Source organism: Nerophis lumbriciformis, linkage group LG30 (genome assembly GCF_033978685.3).
Source record: "Nerophis lumbriciformis linkage group LG30, RoL_Nlum_v2.1, whole genome shotgun sequence".
NCBI classification, from domain to species: domain Eukaryota; kingdom Metazoa; phylum Chordata; class Actinopteri; order Syngnathiformes; family Syngnathidae; genus Nerophis; species Nerophis lumbriciformis.
Window position 1 is genome coordinate 7,377,679 of NC_084577.2, and position 20,333 is coordinate 7,398,011.

The 20,333-nt window shown below is 38.6% G+C and overlaps 2 protein-coding genes across 5 annotated transcripts in view; both read right to left on the reverse strand.

The window, feature by feature from the left end:
* Window positions 1–369, reverse strand: part of tekt1 (tektin 1) — a 31,079-nt gene extending 30,710 nt beyond the window's left edge. Inside the window, exon 1 of the mRNA XM_061925442.2 lies at window positions 255–369. The gene's annotated coding sequence lies outside the window, so the exon portion shown is untranslated. The remainder of the gene's footprint in view (window positions 1–254) is intronic.
* Window positions 370–699: 330 nt separating this feature from the next.
* inpp5ka (inositol polyphosphate-5-phosphatase Ka) overlaps window positions 700–20,333 on the reverse strand; it is a 37,432-nt gene continuing 17,798 nt past the window's right edge. The window contains exons 7-14 of one of the 4 annotated variants that reach the window (XM_061925444.2): window positions 17,266–17,377; window positions 17,017–17,126; window positions 16,881–16,907; window positions 14,196–14,424; window positions 11,491–11,628; window positions 10,160–10,243; window positions 9,981–10,085; window positions 700–3,301 (exon numbers count right to left, since the gene is read on the reverse strand). In XM_061925444.2, coding sequence (XP_061781428.1) covers window positions 3,230–3,301; window positions 9,981–10,085; window positions 10,160–10,243; window positions 11,491–11,628; window positions 14,196–14,424; window positions 16,881–16,907; window positions 17,017–17,126; window positions 17,266–17,377 — 877 coding nt within the window. In that variant the 3' untranslated portion in view covers window positions 700–3,229. Of the gene's footprint in view, window positions 3,302–9,980; window positions 10,086–10,159; window positions 10,244–11,490; window positions 11,629–14,195; window positions 14,428–16,880; window positions 16,908–17,016; window positions 17,127–17,265; window positions 17,378–20,333 lie in introns of all 4 variants that reach the window. The other 3 variants (XM_061925443.2, XM_061925446.2, XM_061925445.2) reach the window with 3 other exon arrangements.

Sequence of the window (20,333 nt, forward strand, 5' to 3'; positions counted from 1 at the left end):
TATGAAAGCAATTTTGTTCTGAAAAGATTACACACTCGACTTGTCTGTACGTACATCATTGAGAAGTAAAATTTAACAACGCTTTCGTCATATTCTGGAGTGCATAAAAGTTATATAGAGTGCATGTTTTCGAGGGTAATTGAACTCAGCATTAGTCATCGTAGCGAGTTTAACATGAATTGTCCCTTAAAAGACGTTACAACATTACAAAACAAGTACGAACAAAACACATTGAATTGTTTCATTGTAAATACCTTGTTACGTCTGTTTAAATAATCTTCTTGGCGCCAGGGAAACAAAAATTCTGTCGCACTTTCCAGGAAGGTAATGTGTCGGACACGTAATCACTATGGCAACAGCTAACACACGTCCAGGGCGACTGCGTAATGTTTGTAACGCGGCGGCGCGTTATATAACAAATATATAGCAAATATAACTATGCAGATGATAGAAATACACGATACAAAAAACTGTAATTTATATAATAGCTTTAATAATTAAAAACATGTTTAAACTGTACACAAGAAATACATTATACAAAATAAAATTAATTTGAGTGATAATAAATTAATTTAAATAAATTAATAAAAAACATTGTACACAACAAATTACAATAAAGAATTAGATACATCACAACAAAAAACGTGTTTTATTTTTTATTTTACACATAAAACCTATACATGCATAACAGTGTCACATTTAAGTCAACAAAATAATAGACAACAAATAGTAAACTTTTTTTTTTTTTCAAATATTTATTATCGAAGTTACAATTTTTGGTCTTTCAGTACATTGCAGCCATATATTATAGTATTTTGTAATAGCTATTAAAATAAACCATCGTTTTCCATGTTTCTAAAATAATAGGTATCAGCAAGCTTTAAACAACTGTATGAAAAGGTTAAATACATATATATGTATACACACACACACATACATACAGTACACTTGGGCATAATACAACATACAACAATGTGTTTGCATTCATCATTTTACAGTGATTTAAAACAACTTTAAGGTGCTATATTATATTAGCCTGCTAAAACAGCCAGATAAAAGAAAATAACTAGCTTTAGGTAAGTTGCTTCAAAAATAAATGTGCTTTCATGTCCACCAAGAACAGTTGGAATTTTTGATGAAATTAATGACAATGAAGAGAAGTAAAAGTGGACTCTTTCAACAGCAGATAATTCACAACACTGGGTTTATGTAAACAATTAAATTTGCATAAAAACAAGTAAATAAGTCCAGCTTACATATTACAGCATTATCAGAACATTTGAGCAATACAGTACATCACAAATGCCTATTAGGGTGAGAAGGATTTAGTCTTGAAGAAGTCGTTTTAGGATTATTATTTGTTTCTACATTTAAAACACTTCCTTGTGGTCTACAAAACATGTAATGGTGGATTGGTGGTAAAAATGTTTACATAGACTATGTTTTACAGACCATCTTCAAGCCGCTTACTGACCCTCTCTTCAGGATGTGCCATTTTGTGGGCGGTCTTACTTACGTGCCTCCACTTCAACTGCATCTTCTCTCTGTCAGCCATGTTGTAGTTTTTAGCGCTTCCATAGCGATTTCACTGATAGATTAAGCTAGAACTGTACGCTACTTTGTATTAGAAATGGCAACAGCGAAGGATGCACGTGCATGTACGGGCCAGTCTGCCCCACAGCAAGAGGATAGGGAAAAAGAAAGAACTCATTGACTACAATGGCAGACTTGTGCAAAGCTTTTCGGGTAAACTTATGAAAACCGTCACAAATTGGGCAAATTCTAAACGGCTTGTTTGGGGGAAGTATGAAATAAGGCAAGATTGTTGTATTGTATGTCCGCCATTTCATTTCAAATTTCCGGGACTTATGCAGATCCCAAATACAGAAAATCAGGTACAAATAGGTAATTCTTTCAAATGAGCTATTTGCGAAGGTCCTGAGTTCGATCCCGGGCTCGGGGTCTTTCTGTGTGGAGTTTGCATGTTCTCCCCGTGACTGCGTGGGTTCCCTCCGGGTACCCCGGCTTCCTCCCACCTCCAAAGACATGCACCTGGGGATAGGTTGATTGGCAACACTAAAAAAATGGTCCCTAGTGTGTGAATGTGAGTGTGAATGTTGTCTGTCTATCTGTGTTGGCCCTGCGATGAGGTGGCGACTTGTCCAGGTTGTACCCCGCCTTCCGCCCGAGTGCAGCTGGGATAGGCTCCAGCACCCCCCGCAACCCCGAAAGGGACAAGCGGTAGAAAATGAATGGATGGATGGATGGAGCTGTTTGGACTTTGCCCCATTTGTGCTGTTTTTTGCCATTGGTGACAACAGCGAACATCTCCATATATGGTAGATGTTTACCCTAAGAGCATGGCGCGATTCCGACATTGTAGACCAACAATGTAGTAATAAGTTCCTTCTTTTTCTCTATCCTCTTGCTGTGGGGCAGACTGGCTCATACATGCACATGCATCCTCCGCTGTTGCCATTTCTAATACAAAGTATAGTTTTAACTTATATCTGTCAGCTGATTCCATATGTAAGCTGGCTGACGGGCAGAAGACTGCCCACTAAAAGGTGCATCCTGAAGAGACAGTAAGCAGCTTGAAGACTGTGAAACATAACTTATGCAAAATTTGGAATGTTTTGAATGTAAAAAAAATAAATTATAATGACTTCTTTAAAAGTCTCACTAAAAAGATAATGAGAGTGAATGTGTAGTTGCCATGAAGGAATCTGGTGTCTCATCACCTACACCTGCTTTTCTGTTTTCCAATGAATCTAGGATTAATGGGCGACTTGTCCAGGGTGTACCCCGCCTTCCGCCCGACTGCAGCTGAGATAAGCTCCAGCACCCCCCGCGACCCCAAAAGAGACAAGCGGTAGAAAATGGATGTATGGATGGACAATACCACAGACTAGCTTTGGTACCAACCCTCGTTTTTGCTATGAAAACAACCATTGTTTGCATGAGGAATTCACTTAAACTCAGGTCCCATCATGCTGCAGTGGATCTGACAACATAATCTGATACACTGTCAGCCTATTAAAGCACTGCATCATCATCAATGAATGATACACAGTACAATCGTTCAGCACTCATGACACTGGTAGAGCTAGCAGAGTAACACTGTGAAGAAAAGCTGCTCTATCAGTGGATGAGTAAAACATATTACAAACATAGTTTAGGCATCAATAAACCAGGCATGAATCTGTTAGTCCTGAATGTTTTCTGTCGCTCAGCTTCTATGCAGACTCCTGAGCTTTTCAGGCAGAAAGCCCTCCTCAATGGCCACCTTCGACGCATGGACCTAAAAGAAAGCAGCACTTATTACTCCAGTTAACAATATGGGAAGTAATAATTGATTATCTGCTGAATTTTGTGTTTGGAGAAATGGTAAAAAACAGCATTCCAACTCTCAAACATGGAGGTGGAAACATTTTGCTTTGAAGGCCCATGTGCCATGGAATCTTCAATTGGAACCTCCTGGCCTCTGCCAGACCACTGAAGATGGGTGATGAGCATGACATCAACCAAAAACATCTGGCCAAGGAAATAAAGGAGTGGCTCAATATCCTGAAGTGGCCTCAGAGGTTTCCTGACTTAAGGTGCATTCCATTAACCTCGGAAGTTGGAGCTGGGAATGACGTCACAGCCGAGTTACGAGGTCAGAAATCAAGATGACTACATCCACGAAAGCTATTCTTATGCTTGCCTTGTTTGAATATAAACAACTTATGGAAAAGATGCACTCCTTCTGCAACCTTCAAACACAGTAGAAGCGATCGAGAGCGTAAGAAAAACGTCAAAAAATGTAATTTGCACTACAGTCGAATTACGATATATAAACATCCAACAATACATCGTATATGGCTGATATAGTGCGACACAAAATAGTCAGCGGTACAAATAACGGATATTACAGAAGCTTCTGTTATTGTTTACATTCAGAGCCTGAGGCTAACTCGGGGTTAGTAAGGACTTTCCGACTCTCCAAGTATAAAATCCAACAATAAAATTCAGACTTCCCAGTGCAAATGGAACGCACCATTAGTCCGACAGAATGAAGTTGAAACTTTAAGTTGCCCAGCGACAGCCTCAAAACCTTTAGGATTTGGAGAGTATGTGTACTGGAGTGGACCAAAATCCGTCCTCAGATGTGTGCAACCCCGGTGTCCAACTGCAAGAAACATCTGACCTCTGTTCTTGACAAGGGTTTCTCCACTAAAAACAAAGGGTATACTCACACTAAGCCAATCTTACCATGTTGGGGCTCACTTGACACCTAAAGTACGACATGTTTGGCAAGTGTGAGCGCACTGGTCAATGCTTTGGTTCTATTTCACTTCTTAAACACAACATGATTATTATTATTATCATCATAGAATGACCGTAATGCAATCGTTTCATCGCAAGTTCTCAATTATAATCGACACGATTTACTACAAAAAAAAAAGATTCAAAATATTCCAACCTTCATACCCCTTTACCATCGGCTACATTAATGTGTGTAATACAGACATTTCAGTTATTAATTAGATCTGTCCTCTCATGATAACAGGGATGTGAGCATCCTTTGAGAAAAAAAGAGGAACATTTCTATCGGCACAAAGTGCTGCCACGCAAACCCCAAAAGGAAATTAAAGACAACATTTCCTGCAAATTGATGCATTTCTACCCTATATTTGACCTTTAGATTTATTGTCATTTACCAACTTCTTTTGGGGCTGTCTTTTTGACACTTACATGTCCCATTTAATATACCGCAGAATGTTTAGGTTTTTTTAGTGGATCATTTACTGACATTATTATAATTGAAATGTAATGTAAAATTCTATAACATGCATGCAAAGAATTCCAGTTTGTCAACTTTATCTTGTAACCACGCATCCTCGGATAATATACTTCAGGTGTTGTGACCTCTGTTACAATCCGTCAAGTCAAAAATATACCTTCTCACTGGCTACTAATAAATATTTTAGAACTACAACTGGTTCAGATCCAAATATGATTAGCAGCAAAGTGGACATCCGTCAACGTTTTGACTCGGAGAGCGAGCGCAGGCGACATCAAGTAACCTCGCTAGACGGTTCGCCAACTAGCAAGCTTGTTTCAGTGCTCCCGATCATCTCCTTGTCCTACCACTCAGTGCTGCATTTAGGCAAGAGGAACAGCGAGTACCTGCGGCTGAGGCGAAAGATCAACAAATTTTGTATAGATCGTATTTTTATTGATATTAAAAAAGTGCGGAAGTGATATTTTGACGCCAAAATGAATGTTTAAAAACGCAGATTTCGTGTTTTCCCGGACATTTTACATGCCTGAAATTAAAAACAGCTGCCACATTCCACAATAGAAATACTTTGAAATACTCCAAATAGGAAATAATCCACAAAGTTAGGGAAATCTCAGTAATATAGCAAGATAGAAATGATGGGACAAGAAAATGGCCCCCGTATCACCAGCGCAAACCTGGTGTACAACCTGCCTATCCGTTTAACATCATTTTCACATGAAGCTATAATCCGGCTCATGTGAGCAGGCTACTGTCTAAACACATTTTGTTACAGGTTACACAAATTGTATTTATATTTGGGGAATTTATAGAGTATATAAAACTTCTCAAGTTTTACCTAGAATTGTAGCCACTATCTTTTCAAACGGGATGCAGCACTAATTTCTCTCGAGTCAGTTTTGGCCACGCACATCTATCGTCTTCTTCACTTTCTTCCTAACACAACCATTTCTTTTTATTCCAGTCTGGGTTCAGTTCTGCCGTTCAATCGAATCACGAGAAAGAAGCACCTCCTACTGATTTGTGATTGGTCAGACCGTGCCAAGCTCAAGGCTCGCATGGCTTTTCTCAATATGATTTACGTATTTCCCGGGCGCGCATCACCTGGGACCAATTTCATGTTGATTGCGATGGAAAAATAAATGTGCTTGGCTTTGTGTGCGTGCACACGTTAATACATCGGTATTTTTACTGGCGTATGTAGTTTTCTGGATTTGAACGTTTGTCTACTTTTAGTAGGACCGCCACGCAACTGTTACATGAGGCCTCAGGAGAAGAAGAGGGAACCTGTACAAGTGTGAGTACGCCCTACAGCAGGGGTGTCAAACTCAAATACAGAGTGGGCCAAAATTTAAAACCCAAACAAGTTTTGCATTGAATATTGAACAAGCAAGGCTTATATAACTTTATAGTGACATACAAAATCGAGTTTCAAATAATAATAATAATAATTAAAAAATATCAATGGCATATCAAATACAATTTAAATAAACATTTAATGCCTCTTTTCTATTTGCAGCCTTCTGAGGTAAATATCAACATTAACTTTTTCCACAGGCTAATAATTTAGAAAATAAAATAACAATGAATAAACCAACCATTCAGGACTTTAAACTGCTCAGTTTGCAACACACTGATCTAATCTGATGTGCCCAAGCCATATACCTGCCATCTTTTCTTGGATGCTAGTTCATTAATGTCGGGGCTCAGGCTTTGAGCTGAGGCATCCCTCATTATCGAACGAAGTTGTTTCTTCAGTCATTATACCTCGTAGTCCACCCGGACCACAGTCTTGGGGGCGTGCTTTAAAGGCACTGCGTTTATCCTCCTCCACGAGCTGTCGTCACGTCTGCTTTTCATCCATTCCAACAACGTGCCGGTCCGATCACAAAATATGTGTAACTTCAGCACGCACACACACACACACGTAAATGCAATGCATACTTGGCCAACAGCAATACAGGTTACACTGACAGTGCCCGTATAAATAACTTTAACACTGTTCGAAATATGCGCCACACTGTGAACTAGAGATGCGCGGTTTGCGGGCACAACCGCGGAGTCCGCGGATTATCCGCGGATCGGGCGGATGAAATTTAAAAAAATAAGATTTTATCCGCGTGCGGGTCGGGTCGGGCGGATCAATTAGATTTTTTTATTTTTTTTATTTTTTATTTTTTTTTTGCGGGTGGCAGTTAAACCAATTCGGAAATATATACACATAGTTAAATGTTGTTACCCACATACGAAAAACGAGCAGGCACCTGCTGCATATGCCACAACAGAAGAAGAAAAAAGAAAAGAGATGGACACTTTTACGGAGCGGAGAAGGGACGCCTCGCCGGTGTCCGGGACCGAGGCCCCTTCCTCCGAGAGGGCCCCACCGGGAGCTGTAGCTGAGGCGAGCCGCGAGAAGGGCCCGACGCAAGTCCAGGGTCACTACCGCACCCACCGCACCGACACCCCGCCTCGTCCGCCTTCGCCGCGGCCGGCGTCACGCGCAGCATGTAAGCAGCTTACCTGCCCGCCACCCCCCGAAATTCACATTTCTATCACAATTATCATACTGTAAACATGGTAAGCTAACTTCATTAAAATTAATAGTCCTGTCAATAGCATGGAATTACAATTCAAATGTAGTTTTTTTGTAAGCCTTTCAAAAGAATTCAAAATATGAAAAATTCATGAAAATTAATTTAAGCCATCAGACACTTTGAAAAGTGGCACATCACATCTCTAATGTAATCATTTTAACTTTTCAACAGAAATAGCACTGCAAAAATATTAAGGACATACTTCTGTATTTTGGTAGTTATGCTGTCAACATTTAACAAGATTTCTTCAACTTGGACTTGAAAGCATAAATAGTATAAACACTTTTAACAGTATGTCGTGCTGTGAAATACAGCCGACAGGATTGCGCACCACACAGGAAGCAAGGCTAAAGTGCATGCAGGTGCAGGAGAAGAAAGGACTTCTTTCATTTAAGGTTTGTGATAAACCATCAAACTCATTCGTTAAAAGGACTCTATAGTAATATAAAGCGAATTTTTCTGGACATTATCATGCAAGAAAAGTTTATTTTTGGGACCGCGATCACCGCGTAATGATTTTTAAAGGTTGCATTACAAACATGTAACTGTCCCATGTGATCAGCCAGTGCGATTGGAAGTCCATGCTCAATTATTGCCTCCGTAAATAAAACTTCGGCATTTATCACATCCAAAGAATCTGTTTGGGCGACGAAAAACGTTGAAAGTTTTCCACTTGTATCGCTAGCAACGGCATTAGACTTGTGTTTTTTTGTCCCAAAGTGGTCTTTTACATCGCTAATTCCTCCGTGTCCGATCGAAAAATCTTGTCTGCACAAGGTGCAATTCGCGTAGTTTTCACCCTTTTTTTTTTAAATTAAAGAAAAAACGTATTTTTTATCACTGCACCCGTAACCCGGAATAGGTTGATGAAAACCGTACGAATTACGGGAAAACCGGAGTAGTTGGCAGGTGCCTCACTAATGCCTTGCATCGTCTATATTAGATATACCGGGCGGGTGCGGGCGGATGCAGTTCTGATCAAATGTTAGATCGGGTGGATTGCGGATGGTTGACGACTTTCTGATGCGGTTGCGGATGAAATATTTGCCTATCCGCGCATCTCTACTGTGAACCCACACCAAACAAGAATGACAAACACATTTTGGGAGAACATCCGCACATTAACTCCGTGCGTCGGTTGAGGTGGGTGGGGTTGGGGGGGCGGGGTTTGGTGGTAGCGGGGGTGTATATTGCAACCCGGAAGAGTTAGGGCTTCATGGGATTCTGGGTATTTGTTTTGTTGTGTTTATGTTGTGTTACGGTGCGGATGTTCTCCCGAAATGTGTTTGTCATTCTTGTTTGGTGTGGATTCACAGTGTGGTGCATATTTCTAACAGTGTTAAAGTAATTTATACGAGCATCGTCAGTGTAACCTGTATCACTGTTGGCCAAGTATGCTTTGCATTCACGTGTGTGTGCGTGCTGAAGCCGCACATATTATGTGACTGGGCCAGCATTCGCTGGACTAGGTGAAGAGCGGACGTGACGATTTATGGGAGGGGCACTGCAATTTGAGTCTCCCGGGAGGGTTGGCAAGTATGAGAATTAGCAGTTAATGCGGTGTTACCGCGGCACCGCCGCTGAATATAATCGGCGGGCCAGCTCTAGTGTTAATTTGATATCGCCTCAAGGGCCAAGTGAAATTACAAGGCGAGCCAAATTTGGCCCGCGGGCCACAGTTTGACACCCATGCCCTACAGCATCACAATCATAATGTACACTCCTCCCCCTGCGAAACATCCCGTGGACCGGGCTTTTGCCGAGGAGGGTCCCAGAGCAAAGGAGAGCCAAGTCATGCTTGAAATGCCCACAATATTGTGTGAGAGAAATCAACAGTGATTGAACATTTAATGCAAACTGTTGGATACATGTATTGTGTACTTGATATCGAACAAAATAGAGTGTGTCAATTGCAGTGATGCTTGATTTGCACAAAAACATCCCAAAGCTCAAAAGTGGCTAAATTGGGCTATAAGAGGAATGTAATTTTGAACTCCTCTCCCCATCACCTATTACAAAACATGTTCACACTTTCACACAATAATTTTTACTTTTTTAATCAAACTTGAATTCGATGAATGTTTTGTAAAAAAAAATTATTGATGGTAAATATATTGTTCATCAAAAAATAACATTTGAAAAATTACATAAAAATTTCCATATTTTCCTGACACCTGTCCAACCGAGATTCAAACCCAGCACTATTCTTATCAGTGACGAGGGCCCCCCACAGATAGCGGGTCCCTGTGCAAAGCACATGATCTGCATTTATGCCTGGTTGCACATTCCATCTTCATGAACGATTTCTAAGCATTAAATGTAAACTTATGTTTCTGAATGATTAGTTCAAGTGCCAACAAGAATGTTGGGGTCATCATTGCTCACTACTTTACAAGAATGGAAATATCTAGTCAGCAAAAGCTGTGTTTGCTTCCTTGAGAGACACTGCCCCTCAGTGTTTCGACTGAGAACCGCAAGTCACGCACTCAAGACCATTAACCCATCATGCCTTCAGAAGGTGGTGCATACAGCGGACAGTGCTGTTAATGTCTTTGTAAATATATTTACCCCACTGTACAAACTGTGACATTTACACTCACCTTGAATGGTTCGCTGATTCCAATAATGCACTGTAAAGTGTTACAGTAGTAGCCCAGCACGCATTCTCCTCCCCGTACTGGGATCTCATCTTTACTCATGTACACCTACAAAAGCAGACCACCATGAATTACTTCCTCATACTGGTCATGCACTGTACAGACTCATTACTGTTTACCACCTTTATGGCTTTTTCATCGACAGCCACTTCGTCATCTTTGACCCACGTGTATGTGATGTAGTCAAACACACTGCTGAATCCAACCTGAAATCCATCAACAAATGAAGGACTTAATAATGACTGTATAACAAAAATGAGATTTGTGGTTTTAAAGGGGAACTGCACCTTTTTGGATTTTTGCCTATCATTCACAATCTTTATGTAAAACAAGAACACATGTCTTTCTTTTTTTATGCATTCAAACTCGTAAATAAACACTCGCAAGTGTCAGCTCACAGTGGAAATAATAGGATGCACTCTATTCTTCCTATAAAGCGCTCTAAAAATATCCAACACTTTACATACATGCTGTAAGTATATAGTATGTAATGTAACAGGCACATTCATAATAACATGTAATATTTACATATGTTGGTGATTATAATCATATGGCGGCGCATTAATTTCACAGACCCATCACAATGGTCGCTATTTCTTTCAATGAGATTTCATGAGAGCCTTCTTTCGGGCAAATTATGATCCAGAACCTTATTTTTTAACCTGAATACACAAAGGATGAGCTACAAGTTTTAGAAGCTGAGTGATAAGTATATTCAGCAAGTAGTAGTATTGCTTAGTGCTAAACAAGAAATACAAACTACGAACATAATAAAACAATCACTTACTGTACAATCTCATTAAGATGCAAACTGATAAAATGTACAAATCTTCCCATTTAAATAAAGAAATAATCATAATTTTTCACGCAGGTAAAAATAGAAATTAAAATGTGGGCACAAACAAGTGTCTTTTTGTGTCTTTCTCGCTATGTCCTGGTCAATGTTGAATGTCAAAGTTCACCAACTTCTCAGTTCATAGCAAAAATGTTTACTATACAAGTGAGAGCCATGATCTATGGTCTAGAATTAACTGTTGCCAACTCAGAGGCCAACTCAGAGGCGATGCAGCAGCTCACCGGCTCATTATGTCAATAGCTGCATAAGCTGGTTACCTCGCACGGCGCTGCTAAAAAAGTTCCTCAGTGTTAGTGCTTATAATAACAATATCGCTAATATTTTGTCAATATTCAGGTCACAGCATGTAAAAATGGAATGTTGTAGGCAATTTTTGGATATTGTTTTTGAGGGCTTTATGGCTGCAATAGAATACTCAGATTAGCTTCATTGTTAGCCATCTCGTACTTGCCGTATATTACAAATTAGAATGCATAAAATAAGAAAAACATGTATTCTTGTCTAACATATGGATAGTGAATGACAAGCAAAATTAAAAATGTAAAAAAGTGCAGTTCCCATTTATGTGAGCAGTAGGCAGTTGCCTGTAAAGCTGACCTTATAAAGTCCAATCCAGTCCCATGAACTGGAAGGGAATGGCTGCTTAGGGAAGTACACAAGCATGGCATCAATGTCTGCACTCCATTCCCCCTCAGCCAGCAGATGTACCAGAGGAGTCGTTTGCATCTTCTTTAACTGGAGGGGAAAAAGCACTTTTAAAGTAAATGTATCATGAATGTGTATTGTCTTGTTACATGAGAAAAATATTAGTAACCATCTCTACAACTAAAGAAATAAAAGCCTGTGTTTACAAGGTGTGTTAGCAATTAGTATCTATTATCTACACCATAGTTGTCCAAACTTGTAAAAAGTCAAAAAGATGCATGTTTTTACTTTCAAAAAAAAGGCTTAAGTCCGATGTAGTTATGATAAAAGTGTTGTATGATTAAAAAAAAATAAACATATAAAGTGTATTAGTAGAGAATCAACATTCCCACCTTGTCTCACTTCTTTGCTCTTTTTTTTCCTTTGATAGTTCTGATGGTTTTTGTAGTTCTCTTGTTTAATTTTGATTTTTAGAATGTTGCGCAAGCGTATAAAAAGACAAGCTGTGGGCCCCAATTGTATTATTTATTACCCAGTAAAGTCCCATTGAGTTTAAACCTCTTTTCCATGGGAGTCCTGCCATACACATGTATACCCCAGTGTGGGAGTCAATGGGTGCAAGGTGGGTGATGTTGGAGGCTGGATTTATACCAGGAACACTCACGTTTCTGGACGACTGCTCTACCATCTGAGCCAACATATTTTAGACACCCCTGTGCTAAAATGACGCCTACATTCAAAAATGTGTGCAACACTGATTCAACTATGAGTTTCTGTATGCTTATTCTGGAAGTTTATTCTTTATAGCCTGCATCTCAGCTTTGTGTTATTGCTGACAAAGCATATTTTTTTAACTGTTAATATCTCCTCACATTTGTTGCCCTTTTTTAAATTCTGTTTTTTTTTCCTTCATTTTTCTTGTTTAATCATACTTTTCAATTAAAAAACGAGCTGGCACCGAGGCAACTCTTTGAACACCCAGAATGTAGACACTTTCTATGATGCTAAGCTTTCTGTCCACCTTGCTGCAAAATGAAATTCAGTTGAAGGAAACATGTGTGAATGCTGCCTGAACCTGAACGATGACTAAACTAAACAAGACTCGTAATGAACGAATGTTGCTGTATTTCCTTCGTCTCTGTACATATGTAAGTACAGTAAATCCTAAATTTAACGTACCAGCCAAAACTTTGTACACAATTTTTTCATGCAATAACACAAGCACATGTTGTCCAATGTAGAGTAGAGTGGAGCCTGTTTAGGTCCACATCCTTTGGATTGGCAAGACTCACATCGACATAAGCGGTTGTCAACATAAGTAATGACTAGTAATCACTGTTTGAAAATTGACTTGTGACATAACTTGAATGGGCAATAAAGTATTTTTTTAAGATATGTCCATCGCCTCATACATGCCCAACTATTTATTTTGGTGGCTAACAGTTTTTTAAATTATTTTATTAGTTTTGGGGGGTGAATCAAAGATTAATTTTAACATAATCAACAATCTGCTTTTGTAAAAACATGTGGACATAAACGTGCCGATTTTTCATAATAATGTCGACCAAAGCAGTAAACCATAGACCAGGACTTATATCAACTTGCTCAAAGACAACTTCCCTCCAGAGATTATTAAAGTATTTCTGATTTGGATTCTGATTCAAATTGGGAGTGTCCCAATACATTTTCACTTTGGATTGGTTCATACCAATATTGAGCTGATATATTTGCAATTTAATTCATTTGTAGTGTGGAATATTAGAAAAGGTTTGATCAAGTTAAATTACTCAGAGAACAATGCAGTCTGAAAAACATTAACCTATGTATAATTAACCAGCTGGAATGGACGTATCCTGTCTTTAAGTTGAAGTGGCGTGATGTTTGTTTGTTTTTTGGCGACACCTACTGGTCACAATTATTCACTAATTTAGCTCATGACGTAAGTAAGTAAATTGAATGATAGGGACACATTTGTTACTAGATACTTGCTATATGCTTCTGCCTTGGAGATTTTGTATCTGTAAGGAATATGCATATATAATTTTTTAATAGTTGTTTATATTGACAAATGTTGTGTTTATACTGCAATATTGTTTAATAAAGGGAACTTATTACGTATGTCTAGTGCTGCTGTTTGCTAAGATGTTGTGTAGCTGCTAGCTCCTACTGTAGTAGCATATAACCTACTATGTTTATATTTGTAAATGACTAAAATACAATAAAAGACCAACATTGTATGCCTATTGAAGGATATTTAGATGTTAACACAATGCAGGACGACTTGTATCGGAGCTTATAGCAGAGATTTTCGATGCAAGCCCATATACTGTAATCCGATATTTGTTTTTTTGCTGATATGAGACTGACTGTAAAGTATCAGTATTGGATAAGGACACCCCTACTTACAATAGTTCCACTGTTCATGTGCGGTATGTAAAGTACTGTTTGTAGTTTGTAGTGACATATACCTGTACCAACACTACACTGCAACAGGATTTGAGGTATTTAATAAAATGATGCAGTTATAAACAACTAAAGTTCACTTGTTAAAACTGAGTATTAGCATCTTAGAAAACTATGAAAGTGAAATGTAAGTGTGGAGTCTAACGTTGAACAACGCCAGTGGAGATACTATGATGACAAAACAAATACGTCACCTTCAGGGTGAAGATACCAATGACAGGTTTGTGGTCACTGATTCTGTACTGCATGTCACTGGTGTACAAGTCCTGGCTGAGCTCTAAAAGACTTTTTTTTGCTTCCTCGGGCTGCCCGACATTGTTTGCGTCCGACCTGTCTCCGCATTCTTCTTGCTTGTCAGAAGGCAGTGCTTTGGGTATGAGGCGCCATAGAATTCTGTCCGTCCAGGCGGGTTTGCGCTTCTTACTGCTGGTTTGTGGTAATGGGAGATAGAGAACAGAGAGAATGAAGTTTTCGTTAGATGTATAAATAGGCTCCCTAAAATGTGAGTGCATTGATTGGTAGGTTTTTAGAAAGTTAGTTCAGCATTATCAGGGACCTCGTTGCAAGCATATGAAGCTCTTACACCTGATTATTTATAACTAAAATGAAACAAAAACTGTCACTTAGACTATTTATTTATACAACAGCAATTTGAAGATTAAAAATGTCTCAAATTGCATTGTTCCAATTCAAACCATGCTCACAAAAGCTGCTAAAATCCCAGCCAAAAGACAATGTCGTGTGCATGCCGAGCCAGAACGACAAGCATGCAAAGCGTCCAACTGTTTGTCCTTCCAGTCTAATACAAAAGCATATTTAAATTCGCTGCTCGGCATATTTGCGGCAAGAATTTGACTTATTAGTGGGTCAGGTCAACAGATGTACGCTGTACTGGAAAAGTTTTACCAAGTTTATTATTAAGCTGCACATTAACAACCAGCCTGGAGTTTCATTTTTAAGTAACATACTTGCAAATGTCCTGTATTTTCGTAGATGAGTGTAAGAGGGAAATTCAGTACCGACATTTACATGTATCCATTAATCAAATTACTGCCATACTTTGTTATCTCAATGCTTACCCTGTAAAGTCCCAAAGTTGGACAAAACATGTCTGCCTCGCAAACAGAAGGGGGCAATGATGCTCCTTTCAGCTCTTTAGCTAAAGCTTTCTCAACATGGAAAACAGATGCTACATGCTAGTACAAGTCAGTACAACTTTACGTGCGGCCGGTAACGTTTTAATGTGTGTTGCATTGACATCTGTCATTACTTTTGGGGTTATGGAGCGCCTCAAAAAAAATTCATTATCTAACTATATAGTATGATTGTCTTGATCTCACATGATACTTTGTTTGGTATTTTCCTGTGTTTAGCATCATTTCCTGCCCTGGTGCTCTAGTTTTGTCAGCATTTCCTGTTTGTTCTCTGTATTTTGCAGCATATTTATTTTCTGTTTCATTTCCTGCCAGCACACATTTCCTCATTGTTAATTAGTTCTGTTTAGTTCCACCTTGTTCCCTCCTTCAGTGTTGGTTCGTTATCTTCTGTATGCCAGTGCTCTGTTACTTTACGATTTCCTGCTAAACGTGTTACTTTTTTTTGTCTGGTACCTAATAAAAGGGTCCTTCTGCTTGCACTTTGCCTACCTTTTCCGCATTCTGCGATCACGCTAACAGCCACTGTGCGCTATTGTCACAACTACAACTACAACAATAACTTTTTTTACCACCATTCAAGAAAAAAAACACTACAAAACAAAGAATTGTTGAACATTTTACTACACTGACAACAAATGAATGGATTTGGAGACACTAATTTATTTTCCAATATTACTAACAACTGTGTATTATAAATGATGAACAAAACAATAGCACCATTAAAACTCAAAATAAATACCGTGGTCAATTCTCCACATCAACAGTTGAACTGCCCATTATTTTCAACAACATCAAGCAATGCTTGAACTTACTCAGCAAACCTATTGAAATAATTGCAATTGGAGAACCCTGGATTAAAGCTTAGAAAATAATGACTTGAAATATGTCAACAGCGATTGACAGTTACCTAGAATGTAGAACAGGGCTAATAAACTAAATTATTTTGGGGTCATAATTACACAAAGCTAAGGATCAGGGGGCTGGACTTCTCTCTACACTATTATACTTATTCTGTATATTCCTGAGAACCAAGTGCAGTGGACATTTGATTTTTGTTTATTTTGTCAGAGTTACAAAATTCAGAGCAAAACAAGCCGTGTGTATACAATAGGAGCGCTGTGCTGTTTTTTAAGGACATCCTGCAAGAAATATGGTCAAAGATCATCTGTATGACAGCGCTCTAGTGCTTTTAGGAATCCACTGCAAAGTCTCTTCTAAGTTTTCTAACTGAACTTGGGTGCCACCAGGTGGTTAGGAACATTAAAAAATCCAAACACATGTGATTCAGCTGTACTGAGTCAAAGTCTGGACATGTACTACCTTCAGAGAACAAATCTTTGAATGCAGCACACCTCTTGAGTAAAACCACTCAAGATAAATCATTTACGGCATCATTTCGGAATGAAAACTGTTGGTACACAATTAAGATTATTGGTGCATTATTACTATACTTTCATGATTACATTAAGGATATTTGCCCAAAAAGGGCTTCCTTTTGACTTCAGTGCAACAAAGAAATCCGTGGTAAGACATTCTACGACTTTCGAAAGTTAGTTCTGCTTTTTTTTTTTTGTATGTTAGTTAATAAGTGAGAATAACACTCATAAATATGTTATTGTAACCACTGTTAAAAGTAGTATTTACATTCACACCTAAGTTAAGTGTGTTATAGAAGGGATATCCTTCTGCTAGCGCAAACAGGATTTTGTTATAAACTCTTACTTAAAGGCAAACCATGTCCTGTAGAGCCTATATGGGTCAAAAAGGAGCAGACCAAATACAGTATATACATTAATATTGTAGTAGAGCAAGCATGGGATATAAATTTTTTGTAACAGACTTAAAACAAAACCGTTACCTGCTGTCATATAGATCTGTGTTTAGGTCAAACTTGTACGTGGGTTGGAAGTCTAGAGGTCCTTCCTCAAACTCTTGGAGCAGCTTCTCCTTTTTCTTCAACATGATCAGCTGAAGAAAACATCACACAACTGTTTCATGACCTTCCACGCAGAACGTTCTAAATCATCATCATGACTAACAGTACCCAGGTTGGTCAAAGCCTAAATCTGTCACTGGCATATAAACAAAAGACATGACAGTATCAAACCTGGTCTTTGCTCCACAGCAAGCTGTAGTTTTGATCGCTGATGCACGTTCGGACAAAGTGCATGCCGTGGTCCTGAATTCGAAAGTTGAGATCTCCAAACCAGAAGACCAGCCTTGAAAACAAAGATGAGAGGGAGAACACTGATGTTTGAGAACCAATGCTTTTGTTCAGTGTGTTTTGATGATGGCACCAGAGAAGGGTAAGAGTGTTGGCAAAGGGAAAAATAATACATTTTAGTATTTGAACAAATTGGAAGTAGGGATGCGCAACTTAGACAATAAACCATATAAATGATATAAATTAGGCTGACGACAGAACTTTTAATAAAATACCGTATTTTTCGGACTATAAGTCGCAGTTTTTTTCATAGTTTGGCCGGGGGTGCGACTTATACTCAGGAGCAACTTATGTGTGAAATTATTAACACATTACCGTAAAATATCAAATAATATTATTTAGCTCATTCACGTAAGAGCCTAGACGTATAAGATTTCATGGGATTTAGCGATTAGGAGTGACAGATTGTTTGGTAAACAAATAGCATGTTCTATATGTTATAGTTATTTGAATGACTCTTACCATAATATGTTACGTTAACATACCAGGCACGTTCTCAGTTGGTTATTTATGCCTCATATAACGTACACTTATTCAGCCTGTTGTTCACTATTCTTTATTTATTTTAAATTGCCTTTCAAATGTCTATTCTTGGTGTGGGGTTTTATCAAATAAATTTCCCCCAAAAATGCGACTTATACTTCAGTGCGACTTATATGTTTTTTTCCTTCTTTATTATGCATTTTCGACGGGTGCGACTTATACTCCGGTGCGACTTATACTCCAAAAAATACGGTAGTTGTATCGTAATAATGCATGTTGATGACACAGTCTAGCTGTTTCCTGCAAACTTGACAGTGACATGTAAATGGCCTCGTCCTCACACAATGTAACCTTCATGGTGGTCAATGAGCGATATTATCACTGGAGGACAACACATAGCAAAACATACTACAATATACACCGCGAGAGTAAGGATGGACAATTTAAAAAAATGTTTATCTTTATTTCAATTTCAGCTTCTCACGATCATAAAAATATTACAATTGGGAAAAAAACAATTAACCTGCATGCAAATTCCTGAGCTTGTAACGGTAAAACGAATAAATGAGCGTATAAGTGAAAAAAGACCACGTCTACTAGAAGTTTGGAATGTCTTTATTTGACACAGCACTAGTATACCTAATTAATAATCACTTAACTCAACAAAAAAATTAGGCCATATAATTTAATTGATAACGTAATCAAGTCACAGAATTGGTCAATAAAATGGAATCCGCTGTTAAACGCACGCTATTATGGAAATTGACATAAATGTAACTGAAATGTCATTGTGGCGAGAAGGAACATTTGTTTGGGAAAATAATGTGTCTGGTACAGCTCTGTTTAGGGATGCCGTCCTGTCCTGAACTAAATAAACAATACCGAGACGGCCACTTGAAATGCCAACTAAACTACAAAGCTCAAGGTAGCAAGAACCATCCATTCACCCACAACACATCTCATCTACTTGTGTTGTGAACAACATCATTGATGTAACATCAATGTACAAGCAGGACAGCAGTTGTAATTTAAGAGGCTTTCTCTCTCATTTTCTTTTTTAAACAGCCTCAAGTCGTCGGCACTCGTAAAGCTCAGAACAGCAGCACACTTCCCCCCTTCACAATAACAGGGCTGTGAGCAACATTCGTTCTGACTGGCACTAACAAAATAAAGGTTGCAAAAACTGAAATCTAAGTAAGATTAAATATCTCAAATAAGGGTGATATTTGCTTATTTTCTGTCCAATAAGATAATTCTTCTCACTAAGCAGATTTTATATTAGAGTGTTTTACTTGTTTTAAGGGTTTTGGTCCTAAATGATCTCAGTAAGAAACTATAGCTTGTAGCTGATATTTTATGACCTATATAGAGTAATACATGCTTGAAACTAGAATATCAAATGATGCAAAGCTGTGTCATCAACACTTACAAGTATAAAACTACTTTTTTAAAGTAATAATTTCTTACTTCAAGCATGAAAAAAAATCATGATGCCGAGCGTAACTGTTCTGGGTCGGCACAATGATGAGACTTTTTCCACTGTTCTCAGCTTTATTTATTTTCCTTCCAACCTGCGGGCGACAATCAGACAATGTCGGTATCCTGTCTTTCTTTGGCTTATGCTTGTCCAGAAGTGCAAGTGCTTTGTTGTCATCGTGGTCTTCAAGGTTTACTTACATTCGGTAGCGTTACGTCATCTTCTCCGGCTTCAACTCGGACACGGATAATGACAAGATAATGGCACTAGCATTTACTTAATTTAAGAATATTTTTCAACAAATTGAGCAAAAAGGTCTCTTTTTTTTTTCTACCAAGAAAAGTGCACTTGTTATTAGCAGTGTTGGGACTAACGCGTTACAAAGTAACGCGTTACTGTAACGCCGTTACTATCGGCGGTAACTAGTAATCTAACGCGTTATTTTTTATATTCAGTAACTCCGTTACCGTTACTACATGATGCGTTACTGCGTTATTTTGCGTTATTTTTTATGTAGTATCGGCTAGAAACTGAGAAGATCTGAGTGTCGCTGCTGAAGAGGCGACGAAAAAGAGGCGCGCCGCGCGCTGTCTGTGTGTACGTGTGTGTGTGTGTGAGTGTGTGTGTGGGGGAGGGGGCGTGTCTGTGTCTACTATCAAGACGTCATGGCGAACCCCGAAGCCGAGTTTCTTAAAATGGAGATATTTTCAGTACGTTTCTTTTATCGACCACAAAGAAAAGAACATTTTAGCTGAATGTAAGTTTCAAATATGCTGAAACAGCGACAAAAACAACATGCTTCGACGAAGCTAGTAAAGAGACACACTCACCTCCACCTCCAACAGCGGCTGGATTTTAACGAGGCACTGCACACGTGAAGGTACACACACTCTGTCAATTCTCTTATATACTCTTTCATTTTAAACTTTTAGAGTGTTTGATTATCACATCACTCTAAATGTTTAGACTATAAAGTTCACAAACCTAAAGA